At 53.7% G+C, this 20,148-nt stretch overlaps 1 protein-coding gene across 4 annotated transcripts; it reads right to left on the reverse strand.

The window, feature by feature from the left end:
- Positions 1 to 262: 262 nt before the first annotated feature.
- Positions 263 to 7,715, reverse strand: LOC105498813 (podocan like 1). 4 transcript variants are annotated; one of them, XM_071088224.1, is made up of 10 exons: positions 7,383 to 7,715; positions 6,989 to 7,210; positions 5,357 to 5,450; positions 4,981 to 5,045; positions 4,722 to 4,831; positions 3,330 to 3,486; positions 2,953 to 3,068; positions 1,875 to 2,532; positions 1,041 to 1,189; positions 263 to 964 (listed from the first exon to the last, which is right to left on the reverse strand). In XM_071088224.1, exons 1-10 carry the CDS (start codon positions 7,383 to 7,385, stop codon positions 814 to 816), a joined length of 1,725 nt encoding a protein of 574 aa, XP_070944325.1. In that variant the 5' UTR covers positions 7,386 to 7,715; the 3' UTR covers positions 263 to 813. The 4 variants fall into 4 exon arrangements, with proteins under 4 accessions (XP_070944325.1, XP_070944324.1, XP_070944326.1 ...); XM_071088223.1 differs by lacking the exon at positions 7,383 to 7,715 and having other exon boundaries at positions 6,989 to 7,353; XM_071088225.1 differs by lacking the exons at positions 6,989 to 7,210; positions 7,383 to 7,715 and adding an exon at positions 6,811 to 6,877.
- Between the last annotated feature and the right edge of the window lie 12,433 nt (positions 7,716 to 20,148).

A 20,148-nucleotide genomic window follows, 5' to 3' on the forward strand; every position in this document is an offset into this window, starting at 1 on the left:
TGGCCAGGCTAGGTCTCCCCACCCACCCCCCATTTTCCCTGGAGGTAGATGGGGAGGTGCCTGTTAGGGGAACAGGTTTGGGGAGAGGCAGTGTGCTTGTGAAAGGCGCTTTTTTTTTTTTAGAGACCGGGTTTCCCTCTGTCTCCCAGGCTGGAGTGCAGTGGCACAATCAGCTCATTGAAGCCTCCGACTCCTGGGCTCACGTAATCCTCCTGCCTCGGCCTCCTGAGTCATGGATTACAGAAGGGCACCACCACACATCCAGCTTGAAGGGTGCATTTCATTCCCATGCTTTCTGTGGGGGATACACTTGAGGGGCCCTGTATCTGTCACCCAGTGTTTTTTCAGTGGGTGGCCTTGGGCGTCCCTGCAATCACACGTGGCTGGGTCGCACAGGGTGCTGTCTGGTGACCCCAGTGTGTGCCTTAGGACCTCAAAATTCAGTCCTGACCCACTTAGCATCACAGAGCCTCAGTTTCCCCAGCTGGACTGGTCGTGGGGAGGAGTCTGTGGACAGAGCCCCCAAAGGGTGCCTGGTCCGTGCTGAGCGCTGGAAGGGTTTGGCTTTATTGTTGCTGCCTCCATCCGTGTTGGGAGTTTGGGGTAGGACGTGTCCTGCCAGGCCAGCGTGGTCTGTGAGCCTGGAGTATGCCAGCTGCGTGCCTCGGTGCCTTGGCCAGTGCCAGGCAGAGCAGGCCCAGCCCTGGAGGCCCAGGAGAGCCAGACAGAGGGCCCACGGTGGGTGTTGTCTCTTCAGTCCACGGCCCAGCGGAGCCCCAGGAGTCTGGGCTGCTCTGCTGGACCTCTCCAGGATCAGGGGCCCCCTGCCCGTGGCCCACGTGGGGTGGTGGGAGGCAGCTGGATCAGGACCTGCTCCGGATTCCCTGCTGTGTCCACCACGCGCAGGTTTGGGAGCCCCAGGAAGGCCTCGGCCGCGATGCTCGTCATGTGAAGCCTGTTGGCCCTGCACAGAGAGGCGGTCGTGACCCTCCCAGGCCCTCCCCTGCCCACCTCCACCCCTCCAGCCACCCTCGGGGCACCTGAGGAAGAGGGCACGCAGGCGGGGCGTGCTGAGGAAGGCCTCGGGGCCCACGTGGCCGATGCGATTGCCCTCAAGGTGCAGCTCCTCCAGGGCCTCAGGCAGGTCCGGGGGCACAAAGGACAGCTCGTTGTGGCTGAGGTCCAGCATCTGGGCAGGGGGTTGTAGATGGTGTCGTGGCAGCCGCAGGCCTGGGCCACTCAGCTCAGCCAGCCCCCAACCTCTCTCCTTGAAAGTCTCCTGCCTCCTTCATACCAGCCTGTCCCTTCTGCCCCCACCCCACATGACTGCCAAATTCCTCCCCTCTGCAGTGGTAAACTAAGACCCTTCCCAGGAAGGCACAGACAGACGGGTCCCCACTTGATTAAATGATTCAGTCAATCGCACCATACCTCTCTCATCACTTTTTTTTTTCAAGAGACAGGGTCTTGCTGTGTTGCCCAGTCTGAAGGGCAGTGGCCTGATCATGGCTCACTGCTGCCTCAAACTTCTGGGCTCAAGCGATCCTCCCGCCTCAGTCTCCTGAATAGCTGGGACTACAGGCATGCAACACCACGCTTGGCTAGGTTTTTTTGGTAGAGATAGGGTCTTGCTATGTTGCCAGGCTGGTCTCAAACCCATAGCCTAAAGCGATTCTCCTGCCTTGGCTTCCCAAAGCACTGGGATTACAGGCATGAGCCACCTCACCCAGCCTCCTCATCACCTTCTAACCCACTCTTACCATTTTCTTGTTCTGATTGCTTGACCAGCTAACTAGAATGTTTGGGATGTGGCAGTGCAGGCAGGGGGATGGAGAGGCCCTGGGGATAGTGTGGCTAACCAGCCTGTGCCTGACCTGGAGGGCTTGGAGCTCATGCCAGGTGCCTGGCCCGATGTCACCGACCCGGAGCCGGTTGTGTGCCAGGCTGAGCTCCTTCAGTTGGTCCAGGCCGGCCAGAGGTTCCGGCTCGAGCATCCGCAGCTGGTTGCGTTGCAGCCGCAGGGTGTGCAGGCCAGTGGGCAGGCCCATGGGCAGCCGGGTTAGCTGATTCCCCGCCAGGTCCAGGCTGCGCAGGGTGCGCAGCCGGCGGAAGGCCCGGTGGTGCACGCGGGCGCTGGTCAGGCGGTTATAGGCCAGGTTAAGCTCCATCAGGCCCGGTGTGGCGGCCAGGTCGCGGGCACCCAGCGTGGCCACGTGGTTGTGGGGCAGCACCAGGGCACGCAGGCGGCGGGGCAGGGCCAGAGGCACGCGGTCCAGCCCATTGCCATAGAGGTGCAGCGTGTGCAGGCCCCGCAGCGGCCGCAGAGCCCCGGCGGGCAGCCCTGAGCTCCCCAGCTGGTTGTGCTGCAGCAACAAATAGCGCAGACCACGCGCCCCGTGCAGCCGAGCTGCCTCCACCTGTCGGATGCGGTTGCGGCCCAGGTGCAGGATAGCCAGGGTCCGGGGCAGGCCGGCGGGCACGGTGGTCAGCTGGTTATGGGAGAGATCCAGGTATTCAAGGCTATGCAGCTTGCTGGTAGGAGAGAGGGTCGGTGTCAGGTGGGGCACTTGGAGTGGGGTGCCTGACAGATTTTGGCGAGGAGGTTGGGGAGTGGTCCTGAGACAGATTTAAGCTGGCGATTTCAACTTGGGAGTGATGCGTTGAGAGAGCTGGGTGGGAGGTAAACTTGGGGTGCTCAGGGCAGATTCCAGCCTGAGAGTTAGCTACGGGGGTGACCAGGGTAGAGGCGAGATGGAAATGCATGTGAGACTTACGATGTCAGTGCAGGGCTGTGGGGAACAGGGACACCCACCCAGTGCTCTGCCGAGCCCAGTGAGCAGCACACACTCAGTAAATGAGGCCATGGCTTAGGAGCCATCCAGGGAAGGGGGACTGAAGGTTGGGACCCCCGACTATAAATTCTCAGCCCCTTCTGCCCCTATCATCCTGTACCTGAAGGTGGTGGCATCCAGGCCGCTGTCGGTCAGCTGGTTGTGCTGGAGGTAGAGCTCGCGGAGTTGAGTCTGGCGGCTCAGGGCTCCTCGGGGCACCTTGGAGATGAGATTGTTCTGGAGAAGGGAGAACAGAATGAGACCTGAGTCTGGGATGAGGGCAGCGGGAAGCCACAGAAGGCTCTTGAGTAAGGGAGTGACGGGGAGCTTGCCTTGAGCTCAAAGTGATTTCCAATAAAGTGATTCAAAGAAAGATAACTCCGACCACTGGAATTATGAGGGGCAATTGGGAAGGATGGAAAGCTAGGAACTGGAGGGGTCCCCCTGGAAAGAGATGAAGGGAGTCTGGCCCCAGGGTGGGACCTACAGCAGGGCTACCTGCAGGTGGAGCCGCTCAAGTGAGGGTGGCAGGCTGGGTGGCAGGTAACTGAACCGGTTGTTCGAGAGGCTGAGGGTGGTGACGGCCTCGGAGCCGCGAAAGGCGTCAGGGGGCAGGCCAGCGTTGCTCAGCTGGTTGTTGTGGAGGTACACGGACCTGAGGAGAGCCAGGCTCCGGCCACCAGCCTGCCCCTCGCCTCCCACCACCCTACTCCCACACCATACTCTGCTCAGGGTCACCTTCAGAGAGTGTGTGTGTGTGTGTGCATGTGTAGCGTCTGTGTGAGAGTAATTGTGCATGTGTGCATGTGACTGTGTGTAGGTGTGCAGGTGAGTGTATGTGTTGTATGAATAGATGTGTGTGCATGTGTGTGAGCAGTGTGCATGTGTAAGTGTAACGAGTGTGTGCATATGTGGAGTGTGTGTGCACGTGTGATTGTAAGAGTGTGTGGGTGTGCATGTGTGTATGTATACGCAAGTGTGTGCTATGTGCCTGTGCATAAGTGTGTATGTGTGTGTGTATGTGAGTGTGCAACTGTGTGTATGTATGCATGTGCAAGAGTGCGTGGGTGCATGTGTGTACATATGTGCATGAGTGTGTGCCTGTGTGCATGTGATTGGAAGTGTATGCAGGTGTGTATGTGAGTCTGTGTGTGTGCTTGTGTGAGGATGTTATTGCATGTGCATGCATGAGTGTGTGCCTGTATGCATGTGATTGGAAGTGTGTGCAGGTGTGTATGTCAGTCTGTGTGCTTGTGTGTGCACGTGATTGCATGTATGTGCATAAGCATGTGTTCGTGTGGTTGTGTGTGCAGGTGTGTATGTGAGTCTGTGTAAGAGTGTGTGTGTGTCCCTGCACATACTGTCTCCACCTCAGTCTGGAGTTCTGACACAGCATACAGGGCCCTGTCTCCCCCCTCACTCTCCTCCCAGGGTATAACTGTGCCCTCCTCTCACTCCCCAAGCAAAGGATCTGCCCCCAGTTAAGCCCTCCAGGGCAAGGCTTTTTTTTTTTTTTTTTTTTTAATTTTGAGACAGAGTCTCACTCTGTCACCCAGGCTTGAGTGCAGCGGCACGATCTCCTCTCACGGCACCCTCCACCTCCTAGGTTCAAGCAAGTGTCCTACCTCAGCCTCCTGAGTGGCTGGGATTACAGGCACATGCCACCACACCCAGCTAATTTTTGTATTTTATGTAGAGACTTGGCCAGGCTGGTCTCGAACCCCTGATCCCAGATGATCCTCCCATCTTGGCCTCCCAAAGTGCTGGGATTACAGGAGTGAGCCACTGCACCCGGCCAAGGGCAAGATCTTAACTCCCTCATTGCTCCTAGAACCAGGCGTGACCCAGACGTATCTGAGGCCTGGGGGCCTGGGCTGGGCCAGGGCCTACCTGAGTGCCGGCTTCTCCCCAAAGGTGAGGGGGAAGATCTCCATCACTTGGTTGGCAGCCAGATCCGCGACGCGGAGGGACCGGGGCAGAAACTGAGGGGCCACTGAGAGCTGTGGGGACACAGCCCACAGCCGCACTGGTCCTGGTGCGCCCTGGCCCCACCCCTTCCCCAGCAGAGCTGTCCCCTCCACACCCTGGGCTGTGTGACCGAAGCTGCACCCTCTCTGGGCTCAGCCTGCGGGTGGGGCTGGGGGCTCACCTTGTTGTGAGCCACGTAGATGTGCTGCAGCTGGGTGAGAGATTCGAAGGCCTCGTCAGGAAGGCCTGGGAGAGTGGGGGGCAGTGAAGGCCTGGTCTTGGGTGGAGGGGGAGTCTGGGCTCCCAGCTGCCTCAGGGTTCTGGGCTGGGAACTGGCAGAGGCTCCCCAGGCCCTCAGATCCCCTCCTCCCCATCCCTACTCAAAAGCCACAGCCCCCAACCCCCACCCCAGCCCCTGAGTTTCCATCCTGCTCAGCAAAGGGCAGTTCTGGGAACTGCGACAGAGCTGCCCGCAGATGGGGCGGGGGAAGGGGATGGCAGCTGAGACCTCGGTCAGTCCTTCAGCCCCAGAGAGGCTGCCTCCCTCTGCCCCTCACCTTCTGAGGAGATGAGGTTGTTGTGGAGGTTGAGGGTTCGCAGGCCACTGAGGCGGGACAGCTCATTGTAGGGGAGTTCCTGGAGCTGGTTGTTCTGCAGGGCAAGAGTTGGGGTGTTCACACCTGTGACCCCATGACCAAGTAACCCCAAGCACTGATTCTCAACTTCCCATCAGCCCAAACCAGCCTCATCCCATCTTCACCCCCACAGTTGATCCTAAACACCCCATCATCCTGACCGGTTTTGTAACTGCCAAGATGTCAAACCCCAAACCCGCACAACCGACCCCAAATGCGCCATCACCCCACAACCAACCCCAGGTCCCTCAACACCCCCACAATCAACCCCGAAAGTGCCATTGCCCCCACAATCGACCCTAAATGTGCCATCACCCCCACAATCGACCCCAAATGTGCCATCACACCCACAATCGACCCGAAATGTGCCATCACACCCACGATCGACCCCAAATGTGCCATCACCCCCACGATCGACCCGAAATGTGCCATCACCCCCACGATCGACCCCAAATGTGCCATCACCCCCACGATCGACCCGAAATGTGCCATCACCCCCACGATCGACCCGAAATGTGCCATCACCCCCACGATCGACCCGAAATGTGCCATCACCCCCACGATCGACCCGAAATGTGCCATCACCCCCACGATCGACCCGAAATGTGCCATCACCCCCACGATCGACCCGAAATGTGCCATCACCCCCACGATCGACCCGAAATGTGCCATCACACCCACGATCGACCCGAAATGTGCCATCACACCCACGATTGACCCGAAATGTGCCATCACACCCACGACCAATCCCAAATACGCCATCACCCCCACGACCGCCCCCAAATGTGCCATCACCCCCACGACCGACCCCAAATGTGCCATCATCCCCACAATCGCCCCCAAATATGCCATCACCCCCACAACCGACCCCAAATGTGCCATCACCCCCACAACTGCCCCCAAATGTGCCATCACCCCCACAACCGACCCCAAATGTGCCATCACCCCCACAATCGACCCTAAATGTGCCATCACCCCCACAATTGACCCTAAATGTGCCATCACCCCCACAACTGACCCCAAATATGCCATCACCCCCACAATTGACCCTAAATGTGCCATCACCCCCACAACTGACCCCAAATATGCCATCACCCCCACAATCGCCCCCAAATGCATCATCACCCCCACAACCGACCCCAAATGTGCCTGCCGTCACCCCTACAATCGACCCCACATGCCCCAACACCCCCACCATCGACCGCAAATGTGCCATCACCCCCACCATCAACCCCCAATGCCACAACATCCCCATAACCCCAAACTCCCCATCACACTGACTCCAAACAACACTATAACCGCCAAGATGTTAACCCTAACGCCCACTAACCCTCAGTCCCCAACAACTTCCAGCATGTCCACACTCACCCCCTCACCTGGGGCATGCAGAGCCAATCTGCCCAGGCAAAGCTCCATCACAGCCAGCTCCACGCCGCCCTCCTGCATGTATGTTCCTACACCCCACCACACTCCTCAGCCCCGGGGCACCCCTCCAGCTCCCCTCACCTCTGGGTCTCAGCCCTGGGCGCCCCTACTCCCCTCCCTGGGCCCCACCTGCAAGGAGAGGTGCTGAGCGGCTCTGGTGATGTTGTCCGGGAACACCCGAAGGTCCAAGCCATCACAGTCCACAGTGTCGACTCGGGGGCAGGAGCAGCGCGGGGGGCAGGCCCGGGGCGGGGGCTGCGAGCTCTCCCCCAGGTGAGGGAAGGCAGCGTCCTCCATGCCAGCCACGGGCAGGGGGCCCGGCAACAGCAGGAGCAGCAGCAGGCTCAGCCACTGCGGGGAAGGGAGGGTCAGCCTGTCTCCGGGCTGGGCACGGGGTCGCCATGGTGACTGGAGCATCCCCTCCTCGGGGAGGGTCTTAGTGGGGAGGCAGTGGCCAGTTGGCAGAGTGGGGGTGGGGAGGCAGGCAGGCCCCACCCTCAGACCCTCCCGTGCCCCACCTTACCATGGCCAGCCCTGACTCTGCCGTCTCGCCCAAGCTGCTGACCAGGACTCCCTAATGGAAACCAGGCGGTCACCTGGAGTCTCTGCTGTGGCCACCACTGCCCCCCATCTCCAGACTCAGGCCACCCCCCACAACAGCCTGTTCTCCCGGGGCTTTGGGGGAGCTGGCCCACCCCCTTCCCCGCCCTGGGGAGGACGGGCAGGCGGCCGGATGGGGTGGTGAGGACAGGCCAGCCCATCCCCTTGGTCCCCCCTCCCGCCAACAACCACCCCATCTCTGCTTTCGTAACCTCAGCCAGCCTGGGCCGGGCCACAAGAACAAGGAATGTTTGGGGAAAAGCTGAGATTCGTCCTGTCTGGTATTTGGGACGACCGCAGGAGTAGGGGTGGGGACGGAGGGATGGGGGGAGCTTCGGGGCACAGGAGAGTTCCGAGAAGCAGGGGCGGGCAGCAGTGAGGGATTAGAGAGGCCTAAGGTTAGCCTGGCAGCCCAGATGCCAGCCTGGGAGCTCCTGACCAGGTCTGCTGCCCGGCACCCATATCCCCTCTGCTGGCTGATCTCGCTCCAGACACCCCCCCCCTCCCCCGACAAATGGCCACAGCCGCCTGGAAGGAAATTACATATATCCAGGCATCAGCCTGGTGGTTAAGAGTGTGAGCTTGGTGCCAGCCTGCCTGGGTTTGAACCTGGGCTGTGCCACCTCTCAGGGCCTTGGTTTCCCTCTCTGTCAAGTGGGGTAATGGTTGGCTTACCACCCCGTACTCCCCACAGTGTTGTAAGGATTATATGAAGTGTGCATTCAGAACAGTGCCTGGCATATCCCACGGCTTTCGCACCTGTGGATGGGGGTGCCAAGCTGGTCTCCACCTAAGGTCAAATCTCCCAGACCCACCACTTAGCAACAGGGCGGCTTCAGACAGGTCCTTCTGCCCAGACCTCAGCTTTCCCACACATAAAATGGGATTGACAGGTTGGGTGCTGTGGTTTATATCTGTAATCCCAGTGCTTTGGGAAGCTGAGACAGGAGGATCTCTCTCTTTTTTTTTTTTTTTTTTTGAGACGGAGTCTCACTCTGTCGCCCAGGCTGGGGTGCAGTGGCCAGATCTCAGCTCACTGCAAGCTCCGCCTCCCGGGTTCACGCCATTCTCCTGCCTCAGCCTCCCGAGAAGCTGGGACTACAGGCGTCCGCCACATCGCCCGGCTAGTTTTTTGTATTTTTTAGTAGAGATGGGGTTTCACCGTGTTAGGCAGGATGGTCTCGATCTCCTGACCTCGTGATCCGCCCACCTCGGCCTCCCAAAGTGCTGGGATTACAGGCTTGAGCCACAGCGCCCGGCCTTTTTTTTTTTTTTTTTTTTTTTTGAGACAGAGTCTCACTCTGTCACTCTGTCGCCTAGGCTGGAATGCAGTGGCGTGATCTAGGCTCACTGCAACCTCCACCTCCGGGGATCAACTGATTCTCCTACCTCAGCCTCCTGAGTAGCTGGGATTATAGGCACCTGCCACCATGCCCAGCTAATTTTTGTAGTTTTAGTACAGATAGGGTTTCGCCAAGTTGGCCAGGCTGGTCTCGAACTCCTGACCTCAGGTGATTTGCCCACCTCAGCCTCCCAAAGTGCTGGGATTACAGGCGTGAGCCACTGCATCTGGCTAGGAGGATCTCTTGAGGCCAGGAATTTGAGACCAGACTGGGCAATATAGTGAGACCCTGTCTCTAAAAATAAATTTAAAAAAAAAAAAAATTAGTCTGGGCTGGGCTCCATGGCTCACACCTGTAATCCCAGCACTTTGGGAGGCTTAGGCAGGCGGATCACCTGAGGTCAGGAGTTCCAGAGCAGCCAGGCCAACATGGTGAAACCTCGTCTCTACTAAAAATACAAAAATTAGCTGGGCATGATGGCACGCGCCTGTAATCCTAGCTACTCCAGAGACTGAGGCACGAGAATCGCTTGAACCTGGGAGGTGGAGATCATGTCACTGCACTCCAGCCTGGGCAACAGAGCGAGACTCTGTCTCAATAATAATAATAATAATAATAACAACAACTAGCCTGGTACGGTGGTGCACACCCATAGTCCCAGCTACTCAGGAGGCCAAGGCAGGAGGATCACTTGAGCCCCTGGGCTCAAGTTTGAGGTTATAATAAGCTATGTGTCACTGCACGCCAGTCTGGGCAACAGAGTAAAACCCTGTTTTTAAATAAAGAAAAAAAAAAGGAGGGGGGGTGAATGACAAACCTCCTCCCTCAGAGAGCTGTCTTGAAGCAAAACGACGGAGTAGGTAGAATATTTTAAGAATGGTGGCTGGGTGTGGTGGCTCACGCCTGTATAATCTCAACACTTTTGGAAGCTGAGGCAGGAGGATGGCTCAAGCCCAGGAGTTAGAGACCAGCCTGGGCAGTAATGGTGAGACCCCGTCTCTAAAAACTTTTTTTTTTTTTTGTTTTTTTTTTTGTTTTTTGAGACGGAGTCTCGCTCTGTCGCCCAGGCTGGAGTGCAGTGGCGCGATCTCGGCTCACTGCAAGCTCCGCCTCCTGGGTTTACGCCATTCTCCTGCCTCAGCCTCCTGAGTAGCTGGGACTACAGGCGCCCGCCACCGTGCCCGGCTAATTTTTTGTATTTTTAGTAGAGACGGGGTTTCACCGTGGTCTCGATCTCCTGACCTTGTGATCCGCCCGCCTCGGCCTCCCAAAGTGCTGGGATTACAGGCGTGAGCCACCGCGCCTGGCCTAAAAACTTTTTTTTAAAACTTAGCGGGGGCCAGGCACAGTGGCTCACACTTATAATCCTAGCACTTTGGGAGGCCGAGGCGGGCGGATCAGCTGAGGTCAGGAGTTCAAGACCAGCCTGGCCAACGTGGTAAAACCCCATCTCTACTAAAAATACAAAAATTAGCTTGGCGTGGTGGCACGTGCCTGTAATCCCAGCTACTCTGGAGGCTGAGGCAGGAAAATGGCTTGAACCCGGGAGGCAGAGGTTGCAGTGAGCTGAGATCATGCTACTGCACTCCAGCCTGGGCTACAGTGTGAGACTCTGTCTCAAACAAAACAAAACAAAACAAAACAAAACAAAACAAAACAAAACAAAACATAGCAGGGCATGGTGGTGCTTGCCTGTAGTCCCAGCTACCAGGGAGGCTGAGGTGGGAGGATCACATGAGCCCAGGAGGTCGAAACTGCAGTGAGCCGTGTTCATCCTACTGCACACCAGCCTGGATGACAGAGTGAGACCCTGTCTCAAAAATGAATAAATAAATAAAAATAAAAGTATAGTAGCCAGGCGCGGTGGCTCGTGCCTGTAATCCCAGCACTTCGGGAGGCTGAGGCAGGCGGACCACGAGGTCAGGAGATCAAGACCACGGCGAAACCCCATCTCTACTAAAAAAAATACAAACAATTAGCCGGGCGTGGTGGCGGGCACCTGTAGTCCCAGCTACTCGGGAGGCTGAGGCAGGAGAATGGTGTGAACCCAGGAGGCGGAGCTTGCAGTGAGCCGAGATTGCTCCACTGCATTCCAGCCTGGGCAACAGAGCAAGACTCTGTCTCAAGAATAAAATAAAATAAAATAAATAAAAATAGAAAAAATAAAAGTATAGTGTTGGCCGAGCACAGTGGCTCACAACTGTAATCTCAGCACTTTGGGAGGTCACGGCGGGTGGATCACCTGAGGTCAGGAGTTCGAAACCAGCCTGGCCAACATGGTGAAACCCCGTCTCTACTAAAAATACAAAAATTTCCTGGGTATGGTGGTGCGTGCCTGTAATCCCAGCTGCTCAGGAGGCTAATGCCGGAGAATCACTTGAACCTGAGAGCTGGAGGTTACAGTGAGCCAAGATCACACCACTGCACTCCAGCCTGGGCGACAGTGAGACTCCGTCTCAAAAAAAAAAAAAAAAAAAGTTTAGTGTCTGCTCAGCTTGGGAGTGGCCAAGGCCCTGAGTTGGAGTCTCCCAGAAGTAGAGCTTGAGACAAGGATTGAGTGCATTTATCCCAGAGAAGGCAGGCAGTGATACAGGGGAGGGAGGAAGTGATCAAGAAACAGTGGCTGGGCGCGGTGGCTCACGCCTGTAATCCCAGCATTTTGGGAGGCTGAGGTGGGCAGATTACCTAAGGTCAGGAGTTCAAGACCATCCTGGCCAACAAGGTGAAACCCCGTCTCTACTAAAAATACAAAAAAACTAGCCAGGCGTGGCAGCAGGCACCTGTAATCCCAGCTACTCGGGAGGCTGAGGCAGGAGAATCTCTTGAACCTGGGAGGTGGAGGTTGCAGTGAGCCGAGATTGCATCACTGCACTCCAGCCTGGGCAACAGTATGAGACTCCATCCCAAAAAAAAAAAAAAAAAAAGTTAAGAAACACGGGCCCAGAGAGGTGGTTATTTGTTCATGTTTCCTAGGGCTCTGTGACCTCCTGAGAATCCCACTTCGTGGGGTGAGACAGGAGACGGGTCTTAGCGTTGGCCAGAAGAGAACAACAGGTCCTATCTCAAGTACTCCCCATGGGATGGATGGCCATTAGCTTGGACGTTGGGTGGAGGTTCCTCAGTCTCGTTAGCAGAGTCATGGGGTAACTCTAGGGAGACAGGACTACTGTATCAGTCCTAGCCCCCAGGGAAGCGGCAATAAGAACCAAGATGTTTGAGTTCCTGGCAAGCCTCTTTCCATTGCAAAGGGAGGAGAACCCAAACTGAACTAGCTAATACAAACGAGGGCATTTATTGGTTCATGAACAGAAAACCTGTATCCTTCAGGCACAGCTGGATCCAGGGGCTTCAGTTATATCTTTTAGATGAATTCTTTCGTGAACTCTGAACTCTACCTGCAGGCTTCTGCATGTGGTGCTAAGAGATTCCCAGAACCAACATGCGTTCTTCCCTGACTTTAGCAGAAAGCCTCAAACTTAAATCTCATTGGCCTAAATTTGGTCATGTGTCCATCCAGAACCAATCCCTGGGGGCCAGAGGGATGGAATGTGCTGATTGGCTAGGAATCTAACCATTGCTCCGGTGCATAACCCACTGGCCTTATCTCCCTGCCACAAACTCCCCTTCTGCCATCCTGTCCTGTCCAGTCCTGCCCAGTCCTGCCCAGCTCTGCACTACCCAGCAGGGGCCTCTGCAGGGATAACAATGGACTATGGTCCATCAATGTAGTCCCAGCATCCAGCATGGAGCCTGGCGTAATCAGTATTTATTATTTATTATAATCAGTATTTATCCGGCCGTGCACCCAGAATGCTCACACCTGTAATCCCTGCACTTTGGGAGACGGACAGATCATGTGAGGTCGGGAGTTTGAGACCAGCCTGGCCAGCATGGTGGAAGAAATCCCATGTCAACTAAAAAATACAAAAAAAAAAAAAAAAAAATTAGCTGTGTATAGTGGTGTATGACTGTAATCCCAGCTACTCAGGAGACTGAGGCAGGAGAATCGCTTGAGCTCAGGAGGCACAGGTTGCAGTGAGCCGAGATCACACCACTGCACTCCAGCCTGGGCAACAGAGCGTGACTCCATTTCAAAAAAAATTTTTTTTGAATTCGCTGGGCACAGTGTAGTTCCAGCTCCTTGGGAGGCTGAAGTGGGAGGATTGCTTGAGCCTACGTGGAGTGCCACTGCACTCCAACTTGGGCAACAGAACAAGACCCTGTCTCCAAAAAAGAAAAGAAGGGAAATGGTGGATACGCACTGCTAACTTCAAGGGAGGCTGAGAAACACCATCTTTCTACTGGCAAGCCACATGTCCAGATAAAAACAGAGTTTCTTGGCTGGGTGCGGTGGCTCATACCTGTAATCCTAGCACTTTGGGAGGACGAGGTGGGTGGATCACGAGGTAAGGAGTTTGAGACCAGCCTGGCCAACACAGTGAAAGCCATCTCTACTAAAAATTAGCCGGACATGGTGGTGGGTACCTGTAATCCCAGCTTACTCGGGAGGCTGAGGCACTAGAATTGCTTGAACCCAGGAGGCAGAGGTTGCAGTAAGCCGAGAGCCATGCACTCCAGCCTGGGAGACACAGCAAGACTCTGTCTTGGAAAAAAAAAAAAATCGAGTTTCTATCACTACTGCGTAAAAGTGGGATGACCTGTAAGAGGGAAGCAGTGAGGAGTTGGGACCACAAGGAAAACTGAGCCCAAGGCTTTCTGTGTTCAAAGCCACTGGTCTCCAAAGTTGGATGTGGGAAATGAATCGTAATTTTTAGTTCTATTTACTTGCCCCATCCTGTTTTATGGCCATTTTCCAGGCATGATTTAATTCATAGGCTAGAAAGAGTGGTCTAAATGCACCTGTACAGTTGGGTTATTTGTAAACAAATACATATGCGTATTAAGGGAGAGTCCAAGTGACCAATGACCAGAAATAGGAAAGTCTTGGCCGTGCGCAATGGCTCACGCCTGTAATTCCAGCACTTTGGGAGGCCAAAGTAGGTGGATCACCTGAGGTCAGGAGTTCAAGACCAGCCTGGCCAACATGGTGAAACCCCGTCTTCACTAAAAATACAAAAATTAGGTTGGGTGTGGTGGCTCACGCCTGTAATCTCAACACTTTGGAAGGCCAAGGTGGGCAGATCACCCGAGGTCAGGAGTTTGAGACCAGCCTGGCCAACATGGTGAAACCCCGTCTCTACCAAAAATACAAAAATCAGCTGGGCGTGGTGATAAGCACCTGTAATCCCTGTATTATTGACACGTGTAGCTACTCGGGAGGCTGAGGTGGGAGAATTGCATGAGCCTGGGAGGTCAAGGCTACAGTGAACTATGATCACACCACTGCACTCCAGCCTGTCTCAAAAAAAAAAAAAAAAAAAAAATCACCATAAAAACACCTTGATAATAATTGTAGGCGGAGGTTTCAGTCAGCCAAGATTGCACCACTGCACTCCAGCCTGGGTGAAAGAGCAAGACTCTATCTCAGGAAAAAAAAAAAAAAAGATTGGCCATGGTGTCTCATGCCTGGAATCCCAGCACTTTGGGAGGCCAAGGTGGGCGGATCACCTGAGACCAGGAGCTCAAAACCAGCCTGGCCAACATGGCGAAACCCTGCCTCTACTGAAAATACAAAAATTAGCCTTGCCTGGTGGTGCGAGCCTGTAATTTCAGCTATTTGGGAGGCTGAGGCAGGAGAATCACTTGAACCCGGGAGACAGAGGTTGCAGTGAGCCAAGATCGCGCCATTTCACTCCAGCCTGGGCGACAAAGAGCAAAACTCCATTTCAAAAAAAAAAAGAGAGAGAATTGAAGTAAATTGCAGGACACTGCGTTGGCATCCACAAAGAATTGGGGCATTACTTGATTTGGAAGAAGCTCCCCCCATCATCTGGTGTCAGAAGCGAAGGATTGAGAGTGATGTGATGTAGAAGGAAAAACTGTCTGTTTGTCCCATCTACGTGTTCAACTGACTTGGTCCAAACTGACTTCTCCCTAGTCTTCCTCATATCAGAAAATGCACTAACATTTTGCTAAATATTCCACTCAGATGCTAAAGTCATCATGAACTTCTGTCTCCTTGCCCGTATCCCAATATCTTGTCCTTGAAAATGACCCCATCGGCTCTGACTATGGCAACTTTTCTCCATTTTCTTTCTTTATTTTTATTATTATTTCTTTTTTTTTTTTTTTTTTTTTTTGAGACGGAGTCTTGCTCTGTCGCCCAGGCTGGAGTGCAGTGGCCGGATCTCAGCTCACTGCAAGCTCCGCCTCCCGGGTTCACGCCATTCTCCTGCCTCAGCCTCCCGAGTAGCTGGGACTACAGGCACCCGCCACCTCGCCCGGCTAGTTTTTTTTTTGTATTTTTTAGTAGAGACGGGGTTTCACCGTGCTAGCCAGGATGGTCTCGATCTCCTGACCTCGTGATCCGCCCGTCTGGGCCTCCCAAAGTGCTGGGATTACACGCTTGAGCCACCGCGCCTGGCCTATTTTTATTATTATTTCTGAGACAGCGTCTCATTCTGTTGCCCAGGCTGAAGTGCAGTGGTGCGATCACGGCTCACTGGCAGCCTTGAACTCCTGGGCTCAAGCGATCCTCTCACCTCAGTCTCCCAAGTAGCTGGGAGTATAGGCTCCCGCTCTCATGCTAATTTTTAAAATTTTTGGCCAGGCGCGGTGGCTCACGCCTGTAATCCCAGCACTTTGGGAGGCCAAGGCGGGTGGATCACTAGGTCAGGAGATCGAGACCATCCTGGCTAACACGGTGAAATCCCATCTCTACTAAAAATACAAAAAATTAGCCGGGCCTTGTGGCGGGCGCCTGTAATCCCAGCCATTCACGAAGCTGAGGCAGGAGAATGGCGTGAACCCAGGAGGTGGAGCTTGCAGTGAGCTGAGATCATGCCACTGCCCTCCAGCCTGGGTGACAGAGCGAGATTCTGTCTCAAAGGAAGAAAAAAAAAAAGAAAAAAAATTTTTTTTTTTTTTTTTTTTTTTTTGAGGCGGAGTCTGGCTCTGTAGCCCGGGCTGGGGTGCAGTGGCCGGATCTCAGCTCACTGCAAGCTCCGCCTCCCAGGTTTACGCCATTCTCCTGCCTCAGCCTCCCGAGTAGCTGGGACTACAGGTGCCCGCCACCTCGCCCGGCTAGTTTTTTTGTATTTTTTAGTAGAGACGGGGTTTCACGGTGTTCGCCAGGATGGTCTCGATCTACTGACCTCGTGATCCACCCGTCTCGGCCTCCCAAAGTGCTGGGATTACAGGCTTGAGCCACCGCGCCCGGCCAAAAAAAATTTTTTTAATAGAGATGGGTTCTATGTTACCCAGGTTGGTCTGTGGTGATCAAGGGAGACTTCAAGCAATTCTCCCACTTAAGCCATCTCCTGCCTTGGTCTTCCAAAGCATTGAGATTACAGGCGTGAGCCACCGCAGCCAGTATTCTCCATTTTCATTGCTAATAGATGAATCTAAATCAGCATCACCTACCCTCCTAGCTCCCCCAAGACTATTCCTGCTCCCACCCTCATCCCTCCAACCATTCTGCACATAGGAATCATAATAACATCCTCCTGGCCAGGCGCAGTGGCTCACACCTGTAATCCCAGCACTTTGGGAGGCCAAGGTGGGTGGATCACCAGGTCAGGAGATCGAGACCCTCCTGGCTAACATGGTGAAACCCCGCCTCTACTAAAAATACAAAAAAAAAAAAAAAAAAAAAGGAAAAAAAAATTACCTGGGCATGGTGGCACATGCCTGTAGTCCCAGCTACTTGGGAGGTTGAGGCAGGAGAATCGCTTGAACCTGGGAGGCGGAGGTTGCAGTGAGCTGAGATGGCGCCATTGCACTCCAGCCTGGGCGACACAGTGAGACTCCATCTCAAAAAAAAAAAAAAAAAAAAAAAATTTCCTCCCCCATGCTCTTTTAAAAACTTTGAGGTTATTTATGTCTTTATTTATTGATACAGAGTCTCGCTCTGTGTCACTGAAACCTCTGCCTCCCAGGTTCAAGCGATTCTCATGCCTCAGCCTCCTGAGTAGCTGGGATTATAGGAGCCCACCATACCAGGCTAATTTTTGTATTTTTAGCAGAGACAGGGTTTAACCGTGTTGGTTAGGCTGGTCTTGAACCCCTGGCCTCAAGTGATCCACCTGCCTTGGCCTCCCCAAGTGTTGAGATTATAGGCGTGAGCCACTGTGCCAGCCCTTTGAATTTTGAAACAACATTATTTTATTTTTGTTATTTTTAATTTTATTATTATTATTACAGACAGGGTCTTGCTCGTGTCACCCAGGCTGGAATGCAGTGATGCAATCACAGCTCACTGTAACTTCAAACTCCTGGTGCAAGGGATCCTCCCGACTCAGTCTCCCAAGTACATAGGAAGACAGATGTGCTACCACACCTGACTAATGAAAAAAAAAAAAGTTTTTTCTTTGTAGAGACGAGGTCTTGATAGTTGCTGAGACTGGTCAAATTCTTCTCTTCAAGCCATCCTCCTGTCTCAGCCTCCCAAAATACTGGGATTACAGGTGTGAGTCACTGTGCCCAGCCTGAAACAATTAGACATTTTCAGATCAGAAAAGAAGGTACAGAGAGTTCTTTTATTCCCTTCACACAATTTCCTCTAATGTTTTTTGGGTTTTGGGTTTTGTTCTGAAACAGGATCCCACTCTGTCGCCCAGGCTGGAGTGCAGTGGCTCAATCTCCGCTTGCTGTAGCCTCGACCTCCCAGGCTTGGGTGATCCTCCCACCTCAGCCCCCTATGTAGCTGGGACTATAGGTTCACGCCACCACACCCTGCTAATTTTTTTTTTTTTTTTTTTTTTTGAGACGGAGTCTCGCTCTGTAGCCCAGGCTGGAGTGCAGTGGCCGGATCTCAGCTCACTGCAAGCTCCGCCTCCCGGGTTCACGCCATTCTCCGGCCTCAGCCTCCCGAGTAGCTGGGACTACAGGCGCCTGCCACCTCGCCCGGCTAGTTTTTTGTATTTCTTAGTAGAGACGGGGTTTCACCGTGTTAGCCAGGATGGTCTCGATCTCCTGACCTCGTGATCCGCCCGTCTCGGCCTCCCAAAGTGCTGGGATTACAGGCTTGAGCCACCGCGCCCGGCCCCTGCTAATTTTTTTATTTTATTTTTTTATTTTTTTTTGAGACAGAATCTCGCTCTGTTGCCCAGGCTGCAGTGCAGTGGCATGATCTCGACTCACTGCAACCTCCACCTCCCAAGTTCGAGTGATTCTCCTGCCTCAGCCTCCCGTGTAGCTAGGACTACAGGCGTGTGCCACCTGAGACTACAGGCCTGGCTAATTTTCTGTATTTTCAGTAGAGATGGGGTTTCACCGTGTTAGCCAGGATGGTCTAGATCTCATGACCTTGTGATCTGCCCACCTTGGCCTCCCAAAGTGCTGGGATTACAGGCATGAGCCACCATGCCTGGCCTTGTTTTGTTTTTTATTTGAGACAAGGTCTTGCTCTGTCTCCCAGGCTGGAGTGCAGTGTCACCATCAGAGCTCACTGTAGCCTCGACCTCCTGTGCTCAAGTAATCTTCCTGCCTCAGCCTCCCCAGTGGCTGAGGCTATAGATGTGTGCCAGTAGAGTCAGTTAATTTATTTGACGTTTTGTAGAGACGAGGGTTTCGCCATGTTGCCCAGGCTGGTCTTGACCTCCTGGGTTCGAGTGATCCTCCCTCCTCTGCTTCCCAAAGTGCTGGGATTACAGGTGTGAGCCACCGCACCCGGCCTGTTAATGTATTTTGAGAAAATTTTTCAATTTGAGATAAATGTCTGATGTTGTCTAATGGTTAGATTGAGGGTCTAGGTTTGGGGATAATATCAGAGAGTTACAAATGTCCGATCACGTAGCTGGGATCCGTGACGTCAAAATGACTTATCACTGGTGATGTTGATTTTGATCACTTGGTTAAGGCAATAGCAGCCAGGTGTCCCCACTGTCTTGGGGACAGCTTTGCTCTCCATGGACGTAGGGTATGCAAGAATCATGGGAATGTTTGGCTAAAGATACATTGTGATGGCTGGGCGCAGTGGCTCATGCCTGTAATCTCAGCGCTTTTGGAGGGTGGGGTGGGTGGATCACCTGAGGTCAGGAGTTTGAGACCAGCCTGGCCAACATAGTGAAACCCTGTCTCTACTAAAAATACAAAGATTAGCCGGGCTTGGTGGCGCATGCCTGTAATACTTGGGAGGCTGGGGCAGGAGAATCACTTGCTTGAACACGGGAGGCGAAGGGTGCAGTGAGTTGAGATTGTGTCACTGCACTCCAGCCTGGGCAACAAGAGCAAAACTCCATCTCAAAAAAAAAAAAAAAAAAGTTGTGATATTATGTTGTAATTTTAAAAAAACCCAAAAACCATATATTTTGGTCTTACTCAGGTTTTCTGGCACGTAACTCCTAAAACCCTTGAAATCAGCTGGGCACAGTGGTTTATGCCTGTAATCCCAGCACTTTGGGAGGCCAAGATGGGATGATCGATTGAGGTCAGGAGAGCAGCCTGGGCAACATAGTGAGACCCCGTCTCTACAAAAAACATTTTTTAATGAAGATAATTAAAAAAACCTATCTTCTCTGATTGTTCAGAGGATTAAATGGGCTGGCCTGTCATCCCAACACTTTGGGAAGCAGAGATGGGAGGATCACTTGAGCCCAGGAGTTGGAGACCAGCCTGGACAACTTGGTGAAACTCCGTCCCTACAAAAAATACAAAAAATTAGGCCAGGCACGGTGGCTTATGCCTGTAATTCCAGCACTTTGGGAGGCCTAGGTGGGCGGAACACCTGAGGTCAGGAGTTCGCAACCAGCCTGGCTAACATAGTGAAACCTCGTCTCTACTAAAAATACAAAAAATTAGCCGGGCGTGGTGACGCACGTCTGTAGCACCAGCTACATGAGAGGCTAAGATGAGAGGATCATCTGAGCCCAGGGTCGAGGCTGCAGTGAGCCATGATCAGGTCACTGCACCCCAGCCTGGGTGACAAAGTGAGACTCTGTCTAAAAACAATAAAACCAACGAGGTAATGTATACGAATATGATGCACGGAGCGGCCCTTCCACAATTATTTGTATTGCCATCATCTGCATAATGGGCACAACAGGGCCCTGCCACATCGAACTGTTTAAGCTCAGAACCTTGTCTGTCATATGTGGAGCGATACCTGATTGATGCTATCATTATCAACACCGTCATCCCACCAAACCGCCCATCGGAAACAAGCTTTCATCGAATCCCATCGTTTTTTCCTTTTTTTGTAAATCTCTTTTCTCGGCCTGGTTTTGTCGCCCAAGTATGCTCGTCAGGCCTCTGCCCACCCAGACCGGGCGCGGGCAGCCCGGGGCT

The sequence above is a fragment of the Macaca nemestrina genome, chromosome 20 (assembly GCF_043159975.1).
Source record: "Macaca nemestrina isolate mMacNem1 chromosome 20, mMacNem.hap1, whole genome shotgun sequence".
NCBI lineage: Eukaryota > Metazoa > Chordata > Mammalia > Primates > Cercopithecidae > Macaca > Macaca nemestrina.

What these genes read in the sequence shown, in the direction of transcription:
- LOC105498813 (XM_071088223.1), bottom strand. Translation starts at nt 7,276, where the DNA reads ATGCTCCAGTCACCATGGCGACCCCGTGCCCAGCCCGGAGACAGGCTG. An exon ending in CTGGATGCCACCACCTTCAG is followed by an intron (nt 2,533 to 2,952) that starts GTACAGGATGAT and finishes CTCTCCTACCAG; the next exon opens with CAAGCTGCATAGCCTTGAAT. An exon ending in ATGAGCTCCAAGCCCTCCAG is followed by an intron (nt 1,190 to 1,874) that starts GTCAGGCACAGG and finishes CCCCCTGCCCAG; the next exon opens with ATGCTGGACCTCAGCCACAA.